The sequence below is a fragment of the Catharus ustulatus genome, chromosome 6 (genome assembly GCF_009819885.2).
Source record: "Catharus ustulatus isolate bCatUst1 chromosome 6, bCatUst1.pri.v2, whole genome shotgun sequence".
In the NCBI taxonomy this organism is placed as follows: Eukaryota; Metazoa; Chordata; class Aves; order Passeriformes; family Turdidae; genus Catharus; species Catharus ustulatus.
Window position 1 is genome coordinate 45,649,660 of NC_046226.1, and position 13,788 is coordinate 45,663,447.

General features: G+C 39.7%; 1 protein-coding gene across 8 annotated transcripts in view; it reads left to right on the forward strand.

Moving 5' to 3' along the window:
• The window catches only part of LRRC56 (leucine rich repeat containing 56), a 79,002-nt gene that overhangs the window by 49,105 nt on the left and 16,109 nt on the right, over positions 1–13,788 (forward strand). The window contains exon 2 of one of the 8 annotated variants that reach the window (XM_033063010.1): positions 6,008–6,235. The exons of the other annotated variants lie outside the window; for them this stretch is intronic. Coding sequence (XP_032918901.1) covers positions 6,234–6,235 — 2 coding nt within the window. The 5' untranslated portion in view covers positions 6,008–6,233. The remainder of the gene's footprint in view (positions 1–6,007; positions 6,236–13,788) is intronic. 8 annotated transcript variants of the gene reach the window in all.

The window sequence follows — 13,788 nt, forward strand, 5'->3', positions numbered from 1 at the left end:
ATGCACTGTTCAATGGAAATTGAAGGAGTCATGTTCTGGCAATGAGGAATCAAGGTGTTCTTGTATTGCAATTTTCTCTGAGAGAGCAAGGCTTGCTAGGTCAGTGAGTTTGGATATTGGCTTCTCCTGTAGTTCCTCAAGAAGTGATTCCTTTGATGGGGAATGTGTTTGAGCTACCTTACTTGTAAATTCTTGGTCCTTCCCCCGTTCTCCTAAAGCTTGCATAACTTTTGAATATTTGAAACTTCAAAAGGATACCATTATAACTATTTAATTTAATTCAATAGGAAAATATATCCAAGTTTATTTGCAGATAATTGATCTTGGTGGTGGAAAAGGAAGTTCTTTCTTGGCTGTTTCTGGGTTTTGGTTTTCTACTGACCCTTTGCTAAAGGGCACAGCTCTGGAAAATCCAGTGCACTGTGAAAAGAAAAAAGTTCATATTGTTGTTAACTTTCTAAATCACAATAATTTCATTATGTTCTTGTTTGGTCACCATCACCCATTTGCTAGCAACTGAGAAATTCTAGATTTATGAACTGATAATTGAGGATGAAAAGTCAAGCCTATTCTGAAGAATGCCTGCTAAAATCTGCCCCTCCTTTTTTTTTTTTTTTGTTTTTTTTTGTTATGGCCATGGTCCTCATTTTTGAAATGCTTCCAGTAGAAGAACTATATTCCAAGGCCAATGAATTACTACTTCTTTGGCATGTAGCCTGTGTATTTTTTATCAGATTGCTTTTATTCTCAATTCAGGGATGAATGAAAAGATCTGTTTAAAAATGTTTAGATAGATATCTTTACAAAAGGGCTTTTAAATCAGATAGGGGAATCCTGGGACCTGGTTCCCATAAGTTTCCAGAAGAAGCTGTTTCAGCAGCTGAAGTTCATTTCCTCCCATTCAGCACTACACATTGTGGCCAGCAGAAGAGTGATCTGCTCTCAGGGCTTCTCAAACAACTGCTTCTAACAGAGAGGCTGTCGTATTTCAAGTGAGATGAAACGCAGAGACTGCAAAGTGTAGGGACAAAAGTGAGTATGGAGGATACAGGGAAAGGAAAGTGGATTTTCTCCATCCAGATTGAGTTAACATTTCATTACTGCAGTTCTCTAACTGGCCTTGCACTATTGCAAAAGCATCCCTCAGAACAAGAGGGAAGTAATCCTCATCTGTTTCAGCTGTTAAAATTGTCTGAGGTTCAAATGAACAAGGTGCAGAGTACATTCAAAATCAACAATTCTTATGCTTATGCTCTTATGAGCCTTAGGTTTTTGATTGGTTTTTTTTTAACACCAGCTCCTGGAGACAAGACTAGCAACACAGGAGTCTCTGTATTCACATTTTGAAATGTTTTGAGCCCTCTTGGCTGTGAAAAAAATAACTGTAAATATTAAGCAAGTGATTTGAGTAAAGATTTTGCTGATCATTTTATGACTTTAAGAAACCAGAGACAAACAAATTATTTCTTCATTCAGGGTAAGGGCTCTAAAGAAATATTTAGAAGTATTTTTTGAGACTTGAATCAGGATCATCAGGCATTCTAACTTAGCAATACCTCCTTTTTACCCAAAAAAGAGTTTAAGGAAGTATAATGTCTTGTGTTTTTAAAGCCACAAGAAGTTTGCCTTCAGTTGCTCACCAGCTGAAAATTAAACATTGGTCTGATTGCTTTGCTGGATTTGGATCAAGTTACAGAATCTTGTATAAGACTGAACCATGACACTGATCACCCCAAAATTTTATGTACTGCTGATAGTGTGTCTAGGCACCAACTATTGTCTGGATAGTTTTCCCTCATCCAGAAGGAATGTGGGGGCATCATTCCCCTACATTTGCTTTTATTTGTTGTTATTTTTACTTACTCCTTTCCTGTCTTTTTTTTCCCTCCAATTTTTTTCCTCCTTTTTCTTCTACTTATCATTTCTAATCTTTTGCAATTACTGCATTATTTTGTTTAATGTATAGTAACGTGTACGTAGGTACGTAGATATCACATGTAAAAGTAACAGGTTTTGTGCAACAAGGATCAGTATTGCTGTTATGATATTTAAACTCCCCAAATAGTTTCTAAAGTCAATTCAGTTTGCATTACGGGTGCAAATGTTTGTCAAGAGATGATGTATTTGTGTTACAGCAGTTTCTTACTGTGTTTGCTGAGGAATCAGGGTGCTCTTTCTCTAGATTGTTCTTACACATGCAGTCAGAGAACCACTGCTCTGATTTGCTTGGGGTGAATCCTTTCATACCCTTATTTCAGCACCCAGAGCATCACTGTTTATTTTCATATTAACATTTCAGGATGGGGAAAGCATTTAATTTCAAATGCAGGCTAGTTTCTCTAGGAAGTGTTCCTGTTAATTCTTTTGTGTAGCTGGACTGGAAGTCCTTCAGCAGTGAAAGTTGCTATGAAGAATATCTTAAGAACATGTTCTTTGAGGACTTTGAGTGCTTTCCAGGAGCTAGGGAAGCATTTGAATTGAATCTTTATCTCTGTATTAATGAGTCTTCTCTGAAATAGTGCCTGCAGATCCCTGAGAGTATTACAAACCTGGGGAAAATTGCTGTAACCTCAAGATTTATTTAGCATTGATGGTTTTAAGAATATTCATATTATTGATAAAAAGTAATGATTTTTGGACAGGAACACAGTTTCTTTTAGTTGAGTGAATTATTTTCAGAAAAGCACAATCAGCCTGTCTGCCTTCAGCCCTAGGGAAATCTGATTGCTTTGACCACTTATCTGTCCTGGATAGACCTCTGGTTGAATTTTACCAGGTCAGGTGGCCAAAGTAGAAAATGTGTCCTTAGATATCAGAGAACCTGACAGGCTGATTCCCCAGCAAGGGAAGCTGAACTTTTTCTGTACAAATGCACAGATGGAGCTCGGGCTCCATTCTGCAGCAAGCACAGAGGACGCCAAAACAAATTTGTGGCCTTGCAGTGTCTTTCCCCGGTTCTCACCATCAGCTGCCCAATTTCTGTAGCCTTCCCCAGCTGAAACTCCCCTGCCTTCTATGTCAGACTATCAGGTACAGGGTGTACCTGTGAGGAAGAGGACGATGAGGCAGGGCCTGCCCTTGCAGCTCCAGGTTTGAGTCTCCTGGACATGGCAGGGTTGGTGAGGAGCGTGCAGTGCATCTCTCTCCTCATAGAGCAGAGAGGATCTGCAGGTTTCTTCCCAGAGGACACCACTGTCATGTTTCTATTTTGTGACTGACATACAATGCAGGATGTAAAACCCATCAGAGGATCATCATAGACCACAGCAACCCTTTCTGCATTGTGAACACGGCTAGTGAAAAAGCAAAGTAAATAAGTAATAGCTAATGTGTGCAGGAAGGCTGCCAGTAAACTCCTGCAAGGTAAGACAAACCTTTTAAATAATTGTGCCCCTTCTGTGCCCACTATCTGAATAGGCACTCTACTTTGAGTTTCTTCGGTAAAAAGTGCCCTTTCCTTTCAGGATGTTTTCTTATGCCTTGCACTTGTCCAGCTGTATCAGGTCTTCAAAAAATATACAACAGCTCCTGAGTTAGCTGTTGTTTCTACAGCATCCTGGGTTAGCTGTATAAATACGCCATATTTTCCATCTCAGTTGCTTATTTTATCCTGGGCAGACACTGTGTTCTGAGTGAGTTGTGTGTAAAGCTTTGTCTAATGGTATCATGATCTTACTTATATGCTCTGGATAGATATGATGGATAAAAATGTTGGTAATAACTAGCAGATTTCTGCCAGTAAAGAAGTACTTAAGTGCCTGGCTATTAGGCAGTTTGCAACTGCTCTGTTTCAGCTGTCAATGTCAGGGTTCACTTATGAATACTTGCACCTAAATATTCATTTTAGCCAGGGATGAGAAAAAAATGGTTATAATCATAGTGTGAGAAACACCAAAAATACGGTTGGGAAGCAACAGTAATTAGCCCATTGCCAGTGGAACTGTTAAGGAAGCTTTCCTGTCTGACCATCCAGGAGCCACTCTGGCAGAAACACTCACAATTCCCGAGATTTTCACTGCTGGGACTAAAGCCCCTTCACAGTGAGTGTTTCCAGTGACCCCCAGGTGCCCCTCTTGGCTCCCTGCACACCCCACACTCACACAGTCAGACAAGGTTTCCTTACTGGTTCAACCTGAGTTTGCCACAGCAGAGTCCCAAATGTTTGGATCCTTAGAGGAATTTAATTGTGGCACAATAACACAAAAACAGCTCAAGTGGGTACCTCCTTCCTGAGTGGTATCCAGCTGTGAAAAGATTGTCTTCATGGAAATAAGAAAATAATCAGCATTAGTTTAATGGGTTTGTAGGTTGTTTTGATTCTCTCCTACAAGGGAATTGCTTCTCTGCAGCTTGTTTGATTTTTTTTTATTGAAAATAATTATGTTCAGTGGGTAAATACGTTCTTGGAATGCAAGGTAAATGCTGATTTTAAAGAAGGGAAGGAATTAGGTTGAAGGGGAAATTATGCTAATGGTTGTATTTGTCAGTTGTAACTGCCAAGTCAGAGGAATAAAAATGAATAAATAGGTAGAGTTTCAGTGTACAATCAGTTTCATTATTTAATTTCTATAGAATGTTCTCCACACAGGAGTTGATTTAGGTGTTCTTATTTTCTGCAGACACATTGCTGCACTCAAAGGACCTGTTGCTTTTTTTCTCCTAGAATACATGCACCCTTTTTTTTCTCTAGCTATGTTCCTCATTCGTTGCTGGCAAAATTTTATCCTTCTATCATGAGATCTTTAAAGGATGCATCAGATCTCTCAGATACATCAACAGCTGGATCAATAGCTGCAAGAAATAAACACTGAAAGGCCTTTGTGTTTTAGGAGGTGAAGTTGTGATTTCATCAGCAGTATGTAATGCATGCAATTCTTCACTCTTTGGCATAAGCTGCACTTTGTGTTCTTGTGAGGATAAGAACCTGAACACAAAGGTCTGATAATGAAACCTACCACCAGCACTTTTGGTAACAGAAGTTTCATGAAAGACTGTGTTTGCCATTTGTGGCATCTCCTGGTCTGAGCTTCATCAACCTCACAGTCCTACCACTCCACTTTCTTCTGTTTCATCTCACCATAGGCAAGAATTTAGAGAGGTTTGATTTACTCTACTTAGTGTTGCAACTACATTTGCCTTAAAAGCAAGGTCAGGATGATCTATGTCCAATCAACACATCTCCACCAGATTTGGGGTGTCAATGTGTGCTGTGAAGGAAATGCTGAGGCTCTGCCTTGTAGTAACACCCTCAGAATGGAAATCTACAAGGTCCTGTCTGTCTCAGTAATCCTGTGATGGGCTTTGAGGTCCTCCAAGCTTCTCTTCTGCATCATTTGCCTGTTGTAAAAGAACATCTGGAAGCCAATACAAGCAGAGAAAAACTCACTTGAAGCTATTGTTTAAGGAAGAAGTCTTGACTCGGGACATATGGAGACAAGTCTGTCATGCAGATCTGTAGTGAACATTAGAGGCTGAGAGAGGAAAGAGATTTGGAGAAAATCAACTGCCATTCACAGGTCGAAGCTGCACCTGTATCTCTTTCTTGCAAGCTTCTTTATTTTTTGTTTTCTTATCAGATGTATGCACTGACAAAAAAAGAAAGAAAGGAAAAGTTACAAAGAAGAAACGGCCATCAGCTTCAGAAGGAAATCATTAGTGTCACACAAATGTGCCTGATCTAAAGAATCTCAAGAACCTGCATTTCCACCACTCAGACTGAATCACTTTAAATTACATTTTCTCTCTAGGTTTTCATATCAACCTACTTCTGCAATATTTCAAGTATTTTTTTGCAGTGGAAACTCTATAGCCATTACTATAACAAAAATTGAATAGCTACTCCAAGCTGATCCAATCCTGTAGTTGTGTGTGGTCAATTAATGTAGAATTCCAGGTTTTCTGATACACAGAAAAATACTTTTTAGGGACATTTTTTCTTTTCTTTCTTTTTTTTTTCTTTTTTTTTTTCTTTTTGTGGTATGGGTCTTAACACCACTGAATCTGTCAGATTTGGATCTTTTACAGAATATTCCTTCCGCTTACCTTGAAGCATTAGAAGTTTTAAGTGTTGATTCTGAAGGATAAAATCTATATTAAAGCAAAGATGGAATATATCTGTCTTACTCTGCCAAAGCCAGACCTGGAACATACTGTGAAACAGGCACACAACATGTGGGAGACTGAAAAGTTATTTATGCAGGAAATTTCAAAGCACTGTGGGATTCAACCCTTCAATGTAAGTAACTCATTCTGTGACCACAGTTTCATTATTCTTTATTTTTTTATATGTAAGCTTTCAACAGTGAAAACAAACAATTGCCAAAGCTGTAGGAACTCTCCGTAGCTCTGGGGTTAAACTGAGGGGCAATGATCTGTGGGTGTGAGAGTTTTATTTGTGTGTGTCTCAACTTTTTCCTATTTGAAAATCCATTTGGCCTTGTGGAAGGTGTAGTGCACCCAGTGGGATGCAGCTACAGTGTTTCAGGTTTCTACAGTTGTCTGGGGTGCAGCTTTATGCCAGGGGTGGGAACTGTAGTAGGGTGGAAAAAATGTAGTCAAGGACAAGTCTTGTTCAACAGGACCACGCTTTGGCAATCTCTACTCCTTTCAGATTGTGGGAGCCGAGTTACAGAAACTGTTCTTTCATTGTGAGAACGCTATAGCAGTAACTAAACTGGCAAGAACTTTTAATGATCAAAAGGAAATTAACACAAAATTACATTATCTTTTCTACACATTGTATATTCGTGTGTTAAGGAATTGCTGTTCCCGACTCCATCAGCATTGATCAAGCCCATTATTCTGCTCTGAGGGGCTTTTTGACAGCAACTAAAAATGAGAGCACTAAAAATTAAAGCTACATTTCATGTGTATTAACTTAAACAGGAGTAAGCATCTCAGTTACCTTAGGCACAAGTATGACGAATTACAGAAGTGCATGTATCAGCACTCCCACTAAGAAATATCTCTCTCCTATCACAAAGCACTTTTTGTTTAAATGTGGTATAATCTGACATGGAAAATAAAGTTCTTGCAGGTAATATAGCAATTGATGTAATATTGCAGTTGCTACAGTGGTTTCAATGAGGTAATGAGAAGCAATAATGACAAGTGAAAAAGTTATAAATCAGGAATAGCCCAGAGATGTATCTCATTGGGTTTGAGTTTTTCATCTGCTGTATCCAGATGCCATCCTTGCCTGCCAGCACTGGAGGGGAATGAAGAGGGCAGTGGGCAGTGGTGTTAGTGCAACAAGGATTTTTATGCAGTGTCTCTGGTTGAAGCATGGCCACAGATGTGTCCATGGCAGAGCTCAAGTACTCTTATCACTACCGGAGTGGTCCTTGGTCCTGGAAAACAGCCACACTGCCTTGGATAGTTTGTGGTTTTGGCTGCTGTAGCCAGGTAGTCTCCTGTCCTTGTTTTCAAGCTTTTGCTTTAGTGAAAGTGCTGGCCAAAAGGTTGTGGCTCCTTGATAATTGTAATTTGCCTTAGTAGGCCCACAAAAGCTGTGGCAGGTGTCTCTCCCTTTGGCATACCAAAGATGAAATGGCAGAGTCACAGGCTGGGTGAAGTGTGACAGCTTGAATGTTCTCCCTGATCTATTTACTCCTGGTGCAGCACCAGGCAGTTGTATTTCCTCCCAGACACCCATTTCGCTGCCAATGAAGTGTCCAGTAGAGATCCACAGCTAAAACAAACAATATACAAGATCTTTGCCCCTTTCCAGACTTGGAACTTAACACACAAGCAACCAGCCAACAAACAAACCAAAAACAAACAAAACCCCCACAACCCTAGAATAAAATAGTGAAATTTGTTTGTTGGGAGAAATATTGCCAGGGTATTAGCACTGCAGCCCATTTTGGAAACAGCTTCTTATTCATAGTAAGGTTGCCTCAAAAATTTGGGACAAGAGAGACATGCTACTGCAAAGACTTTTGGCAACAATAACTTTTTGTTCACACATAATTTCTTTATTTGCATGTAAAAGGGAGTTATGAAAACAGAATTTCATAGACACAATTTTTATTTCAGAAAACATTTGGTAAATGCATGCTTTCTGTTCAGCCTAAAACAAGCTAGCCTTCCTCTGATGTATTTAAGAATTGACTAGCAAACTCACTTTTTGCTTTGTTTTTGAAGTCTGCAACAGCATGTCTCAACAGGATTAGAAACTCTTTCTGTTGAAAAGTTGCACAGTTCAGAAGGCAGAATGAGACCAGATTATTAGGTGCTACATTTCCATGGCATTTCAGGCTAAAAGTGGCCTTCTGGCAGCAAAAGATGGGACATGATCCTTGTTATCTTGCACCTTGGGCCATGGTTCACTCTGGCACAAGGGAGTGTAAGATGCTAAAGGCAGCCTGTGTGTCATGGTGATGTAAGATGTGAGACAGAGGAGAACCAAGCCAACAGTTCTCAGCATATTGCTACTTGAATTTCGAAGAGTGCTGCAAAGCAAAGCAGGTCATCACATTCACATGACATTTGTTCAACTGTAAAAGGACACTGCAGGGACAATAAGGATGTGGCTTCAGCAATGCTTGCAGAGTTGGGGGCTGTGTCGTGGATTTGATCAAGGAACACATGCATACAATCAGTTTTACAATTTTGAATACAGCTATTTGAGAACACAATGAAACTTTTATGTAAGCTTCCTATTAGAGCATATGTTACTGATTTAAATAACATTCAGGCTTTAAAAGTTTTTGTTTCAGATGTCAGAATTATCTGTACAACCAAGCCATTATGTGCTGACAGCGACCATATCAATATTATCACAGTGCAGCTTGATAAATTCCACTTGATTTCTGTAGATCAGAGATGGGATTCTTTTATTCCTTTATTTTCTAAGACTGTAGTTTAGGCACTCTCTTACAATCTTTATTTCTCTGTTTACATTAATTTTCAGAGCAATCTTTAAAATAAATAAAATCTTCATCAGTGGCTATTTTAGATGTATTACTTCTGAAGACTTACTCAACAGATGCAGCTGTGGAGCTGCTTGCAAGTTCCATGGATTTAGTGCTTTGTTTGTAGGTAGATGATTCAAAACTGACTTCAAGAAGAAAAGATGGGGTTTGAACTGAAAAAATATGTTCAGGGTTTTGCTATTGTGTTTACTGGGTAGCTTGAGCTCAGTGGAGCTATTCAAGATTTATTGTCGTGAAACCAAGAGTAGGATTTGGCTCTCTAGATCTGATATTCATCCAGTAAAAATTTGGCTGGATCAAATCAGTCCCTGAAGAACAAGGATGTTGGATTAATGGAAGAACACATTATTTCTCAAACTTGTTATTAGGTGCAGTGAGCCAAACTGTTCCTTGCCCCTCTGCTCTCTTCTCAGCCTGGGGGAGTGATGACAAGATGGGAGCATCAGATTTCATGGGAAAAATACTAAATGGTTGTGCAGAAGTGGGGAGGGTGTTGCCAAGACCCTCACAGAAGCACTGGGCTCTTTGATGAGTTCCCATCCCTGCAGCAGTTATTTTGAGATAGTTGGAACCCAGGCTTCAAACCGTTCAGTTTATTAATATTATTTTCTCAAAATCAATTATAAATGCAAATTTTTTTGGGGTTAAAAGTGAAACTAGGAGAGTCTATGTTGATTTCTTGGCACTTTGGGATACTAAAAACATGATCTGATATTCACTGTGTGCTTTGCAGGCAAACGTGTGTGTAGGAGCACATGTGGAGTAATTACTCAGGAGGACTCTGGTTTGGCAGCTTCAGGGGCTGTAATCCTCTGTTTATCACAATCAAAGGTTATGATATGCACGTCCCCACCCCATGCTCCATCTCTCTGCCTCAAACCTGTCTGGAATGAACCATAGCAGGGACGAGCAGGATATATAGTGGCTTTGGTTATTAATTCTTTGCCTTTCCTGTAACATTCCCAGCTTCCATGTCACTTGGGCAGGACACTTTTCCACTGGATTGGGATTCTTCATTGTATTAATGGGAGCTATGTTTCCTCTGTAGTGTCTTCTCTTTCCTTCTATAAGCTCTTTGTTGGTTGCACATCACTGGAGCACTCCTATGCTGCATCATATGACCAACTGCCACCAGCCTTGTACAGTGTCTCAGCTTTTTCCTTTCAGCCATCAAACATTTAAATCCTACTTTCTATTTTTGGAATAGGTGCTGTAATTTTTTGTATGTTTATATCATGCCCAACACAGGAGAATCCTCGTCTCTCATGTGTCTCATTAATTTCAGCCTTGGTCAATGATTATTTTGGAGGGAGTGTTTTGTAACACTGCATGTATAATTATAGTAAGAGAGATTTTCTCTCTTACTACCCTGATAAATTGTTATTAAGAGTTTATTATTACATTAAAATAGTCTACCCTAGTAAATCATTAGCAGAGTGCAGATTCCCATTAATTCAATTTCAGTAAAAGTCAATAGATGTATCTCACCAGTTGGGGCTGATCTCACCCTCTGCACTTAACATAAATGAAAACATGCCTGTGTGTGCATTTGCACACCCATGGTGGTCATGTGTGCTCAAACAACTCCTCACTTTGCTCTCACCCCCTCCAAGGTGGATGTGCCAGATGCTCTAGAGCTGGTCCCAGAGGAGACACTCCCATCTCTTGCAAGCTCTTAAGTTCTTGTCTCACCAGCCAAAATATTTCAGAAGAATTTTCAGAAATGCAGGTGCGTGCAGTTGTGAGCAGCGTGCTTTGAGCTACATCACTGTTTCACCTTACAGCAGCCATGCTCTTAAGGGCAATTATCTCTATTGTAATTAACAAGGGAATTTTCTCTGATGCTGCAGCATGAATCATGCAGCTTCCAAAAGATTAGTTTGTTAGTTACTGAATAAAATGTTTGCAGATGTACTTTGCTGAGATAACATCTCTGACTGGGGATGATTCATTACAGATGCAGGAGTAAAGATCTGCAGGGCCAAAATGTGACTGCATGATCCAGAATTTTAGGCTCCTCTAGCAGCTAGTGTGACCCCAGTGTTAGGAAGAGGAATTTGATTCTGCAGTAGGGCCCAAAAGGGAAAAAGTCCTTTTGCCTCCTCCTCACTGCCTCTACATTAGCAGAGAAGGAGAGGTGGCGGTCATTTGCTCTTCATAAGAGCTAGAGTGCCCTTCTTATGGGGCAGGAGAAGAGGTACTTTGGGCTGCTAAGTGTCTTCTCTGAAACAAGAGAGCAAAACTGGACCACATCATATCAAACTGAGCAACAAAGTTCATGCTTTCTAAATATTTTGTTTCTTGAGTTAAAGATGAGCTTTGGGGCAGCTAACTTCACCCTTGTAAGAAACCATTTGCCATTAGCTTCCATAATTTTTTCTATTCTGAAGTGTCATTTTAAGATTTTTTAAATAACAAGATCCTGTTATCAAACACTGGGTTGCATTGCAAACATGGAGTGGTTCTGCCTTCTGCAAGTAGCCAAGTCATGGGATGTACAACCTAACTCCTTTGTCTGGAATACAAATCCTCATCAACTTTGATTAGTATTAACCTGGAAAGCACTACTCCTGACTACGCCAGTTAGGAGAGTCACAGCTGTAACCCATGAATAAAACTGGAATGGATTTGAGACTAAACTTAGTAGCACAAATTGTGAAGAGTAAGGTAAGTAGGTTTTAGAAGTCATTTCAGTTGAGTTTTCTTCTGATGGTGTGCACAGCAGGAGGATACTTTAAGGACTTGTTAGCTAATAATTCCTAGTGAGCTAATAATTCCTAGAGCCATGCATGAACTAGCACACAGTGTGAGTAGGGACTGACCCTGTCTGTGTGCACTGGGTTTAGCCATAGTCAGCTCTGGAACAGAAAACTGTGACAAAGAGAAATAGGATTTAACTCTGGAAGTCTTAGACTTCTGAGTATGAGCAGGAAACTGCTTCCACAAATGCATGAAATGATCAAGGACTAGAGGGAATAACTGTTTATTCTTGGGGCCCTGTGTAAAAATTGCTTGGGAATTAATCCTCGTCAGTTAAAAATTCAAGACAAATTAAAACTGGAAATAAAGTCCATTCACCATATCTTCCTCTACCATATGTAGAGTAATCAGATTAGGATTGTCTTCAGTTTTGCTGGCCTAATAAACAGAGCATCTATCAGAAACAGTGTTTCAATGACACAAAAATGAGACTGACTACTTCCCTTTATCTCTGTTCAGTGGTTTACAGAAAATTCTGCACCAAAATTACCCCAAAATTTGAAAATCTCATCATAGTTGAAGAGGGCCACGAAATGAGCAGTACAACCCCTTCACATTATTCCTAATGCCATATTTGTGTTTATGGGTGTGTTGGCCTTGCTTGATGGTAGGTTCTGGTTTTGTAATTTAATTTAATTTCTTTCTTATTATAGGCATGCAGCTTGCAAATCTAATAATATATTTTCTGTAAATATTACTTTGGGAGGCATCTGTTCCTTAAGGAAGCCTTAGAACCAGTTTTTGTTTTATTTAGAAAATACACACATGTAAATAGACCCTAGAAGATCTTGTGCAAGGCCAGGGATGTGTTGGTATGAATTTGGCTTTCTTTAACCTTGTGTCACTGGAGGCAAGCTTCCTGGATGCACAAAATTCACTGCAAGTGGTGTGGTTCATGTCGGTTGAGGGTTTTCTCCTCAAGGGAAGACTAGCCTTGGACAGAAAGAGATGTTCAATGAGACTGAGACTTTTATTTTTTGCTTAGTTTTGGCCATTGAGTCAGTTGCACTGTTTGTACCTCAAAAGCTATAAAATGTTACATAAACACATTGTGTAGTGTATCCATTGTGAACTTATTTAAATGGGCAGCATCCAGGGAAGGGGTAATTTGAGGCACCAGCTACCTGTGGCCACTGCAGTGGTAGAGGATGGAGGAAGTTGGATAGGTCTGAATGATGCCCATGGACGTACCAGTCCCTAGGAGGCAGAGGGATGAAAACCCCCAGTTTCACCTAGAAACCCCCATTTAACCCTGTATTTGGCCCATCACAGAAAAGAGGCACCTGGGGATATTTTTCCTTGCACTCATCCTTTGTTCAGGCTTACATGGGGCTCCTTTCTCCTGACAAGGCCCTTCCCAGGTATTCACATGGTAGAGAAACAACAAAAAATACAGATATGAATATGCCTATCCCCACTCATAAAAGCACTCCTTCCTAACTTCTGGGACTGGCTGGATGCCCAGTATCCCTGAAACATGCTGTTTGACTACAGGGGTTTGCTGCAAAGCTGCATCAAAGCTGCCTGTGGCTCTCAGAGGGCAATGCAAAGCTACTCTTGTTCCCTGGCATCCACGAAGAAAAGACATGAGTACAAAAGCTTTACCTTGAAATTTCAAAATTACAAGAGCCCCCATGACTTGTATCTTCTGCAATTTTCTGTAGATAACTTACTATTCTCTGTATTAATAGAATGAATATTGTAGCATATAGCTAATCCAAAATTCTGAAGTCCAATAATCTGTATTTAAGAACTATTTTAGCTTTTGATGTGGTCCTGAGAAACTGGCTTGGCTTGAGTATGGATGTTGGACAAGATGACCTTCCTTCCAATTGAACCATTACTGTGTTTCTGTGAACTCCATGCTAATCTTTACTTCCTCTGAAAAACGATCTTTGAATTTAGTTATCCACTGTTTAGCTCCTTGTTATTCAGATACTCTGATATCCTGGCTACAGTTGAGAATTCTAAGCTTTTGGTTGTTTTGGGATTTGATAAAGTGTTGTATTTTGTTTATGTTCAGCTAGTGACTTTATGCAACTTAATGTTACCAAAGATGGCAGCTGATTAAGGCCCCATTTGATTTGCCAGC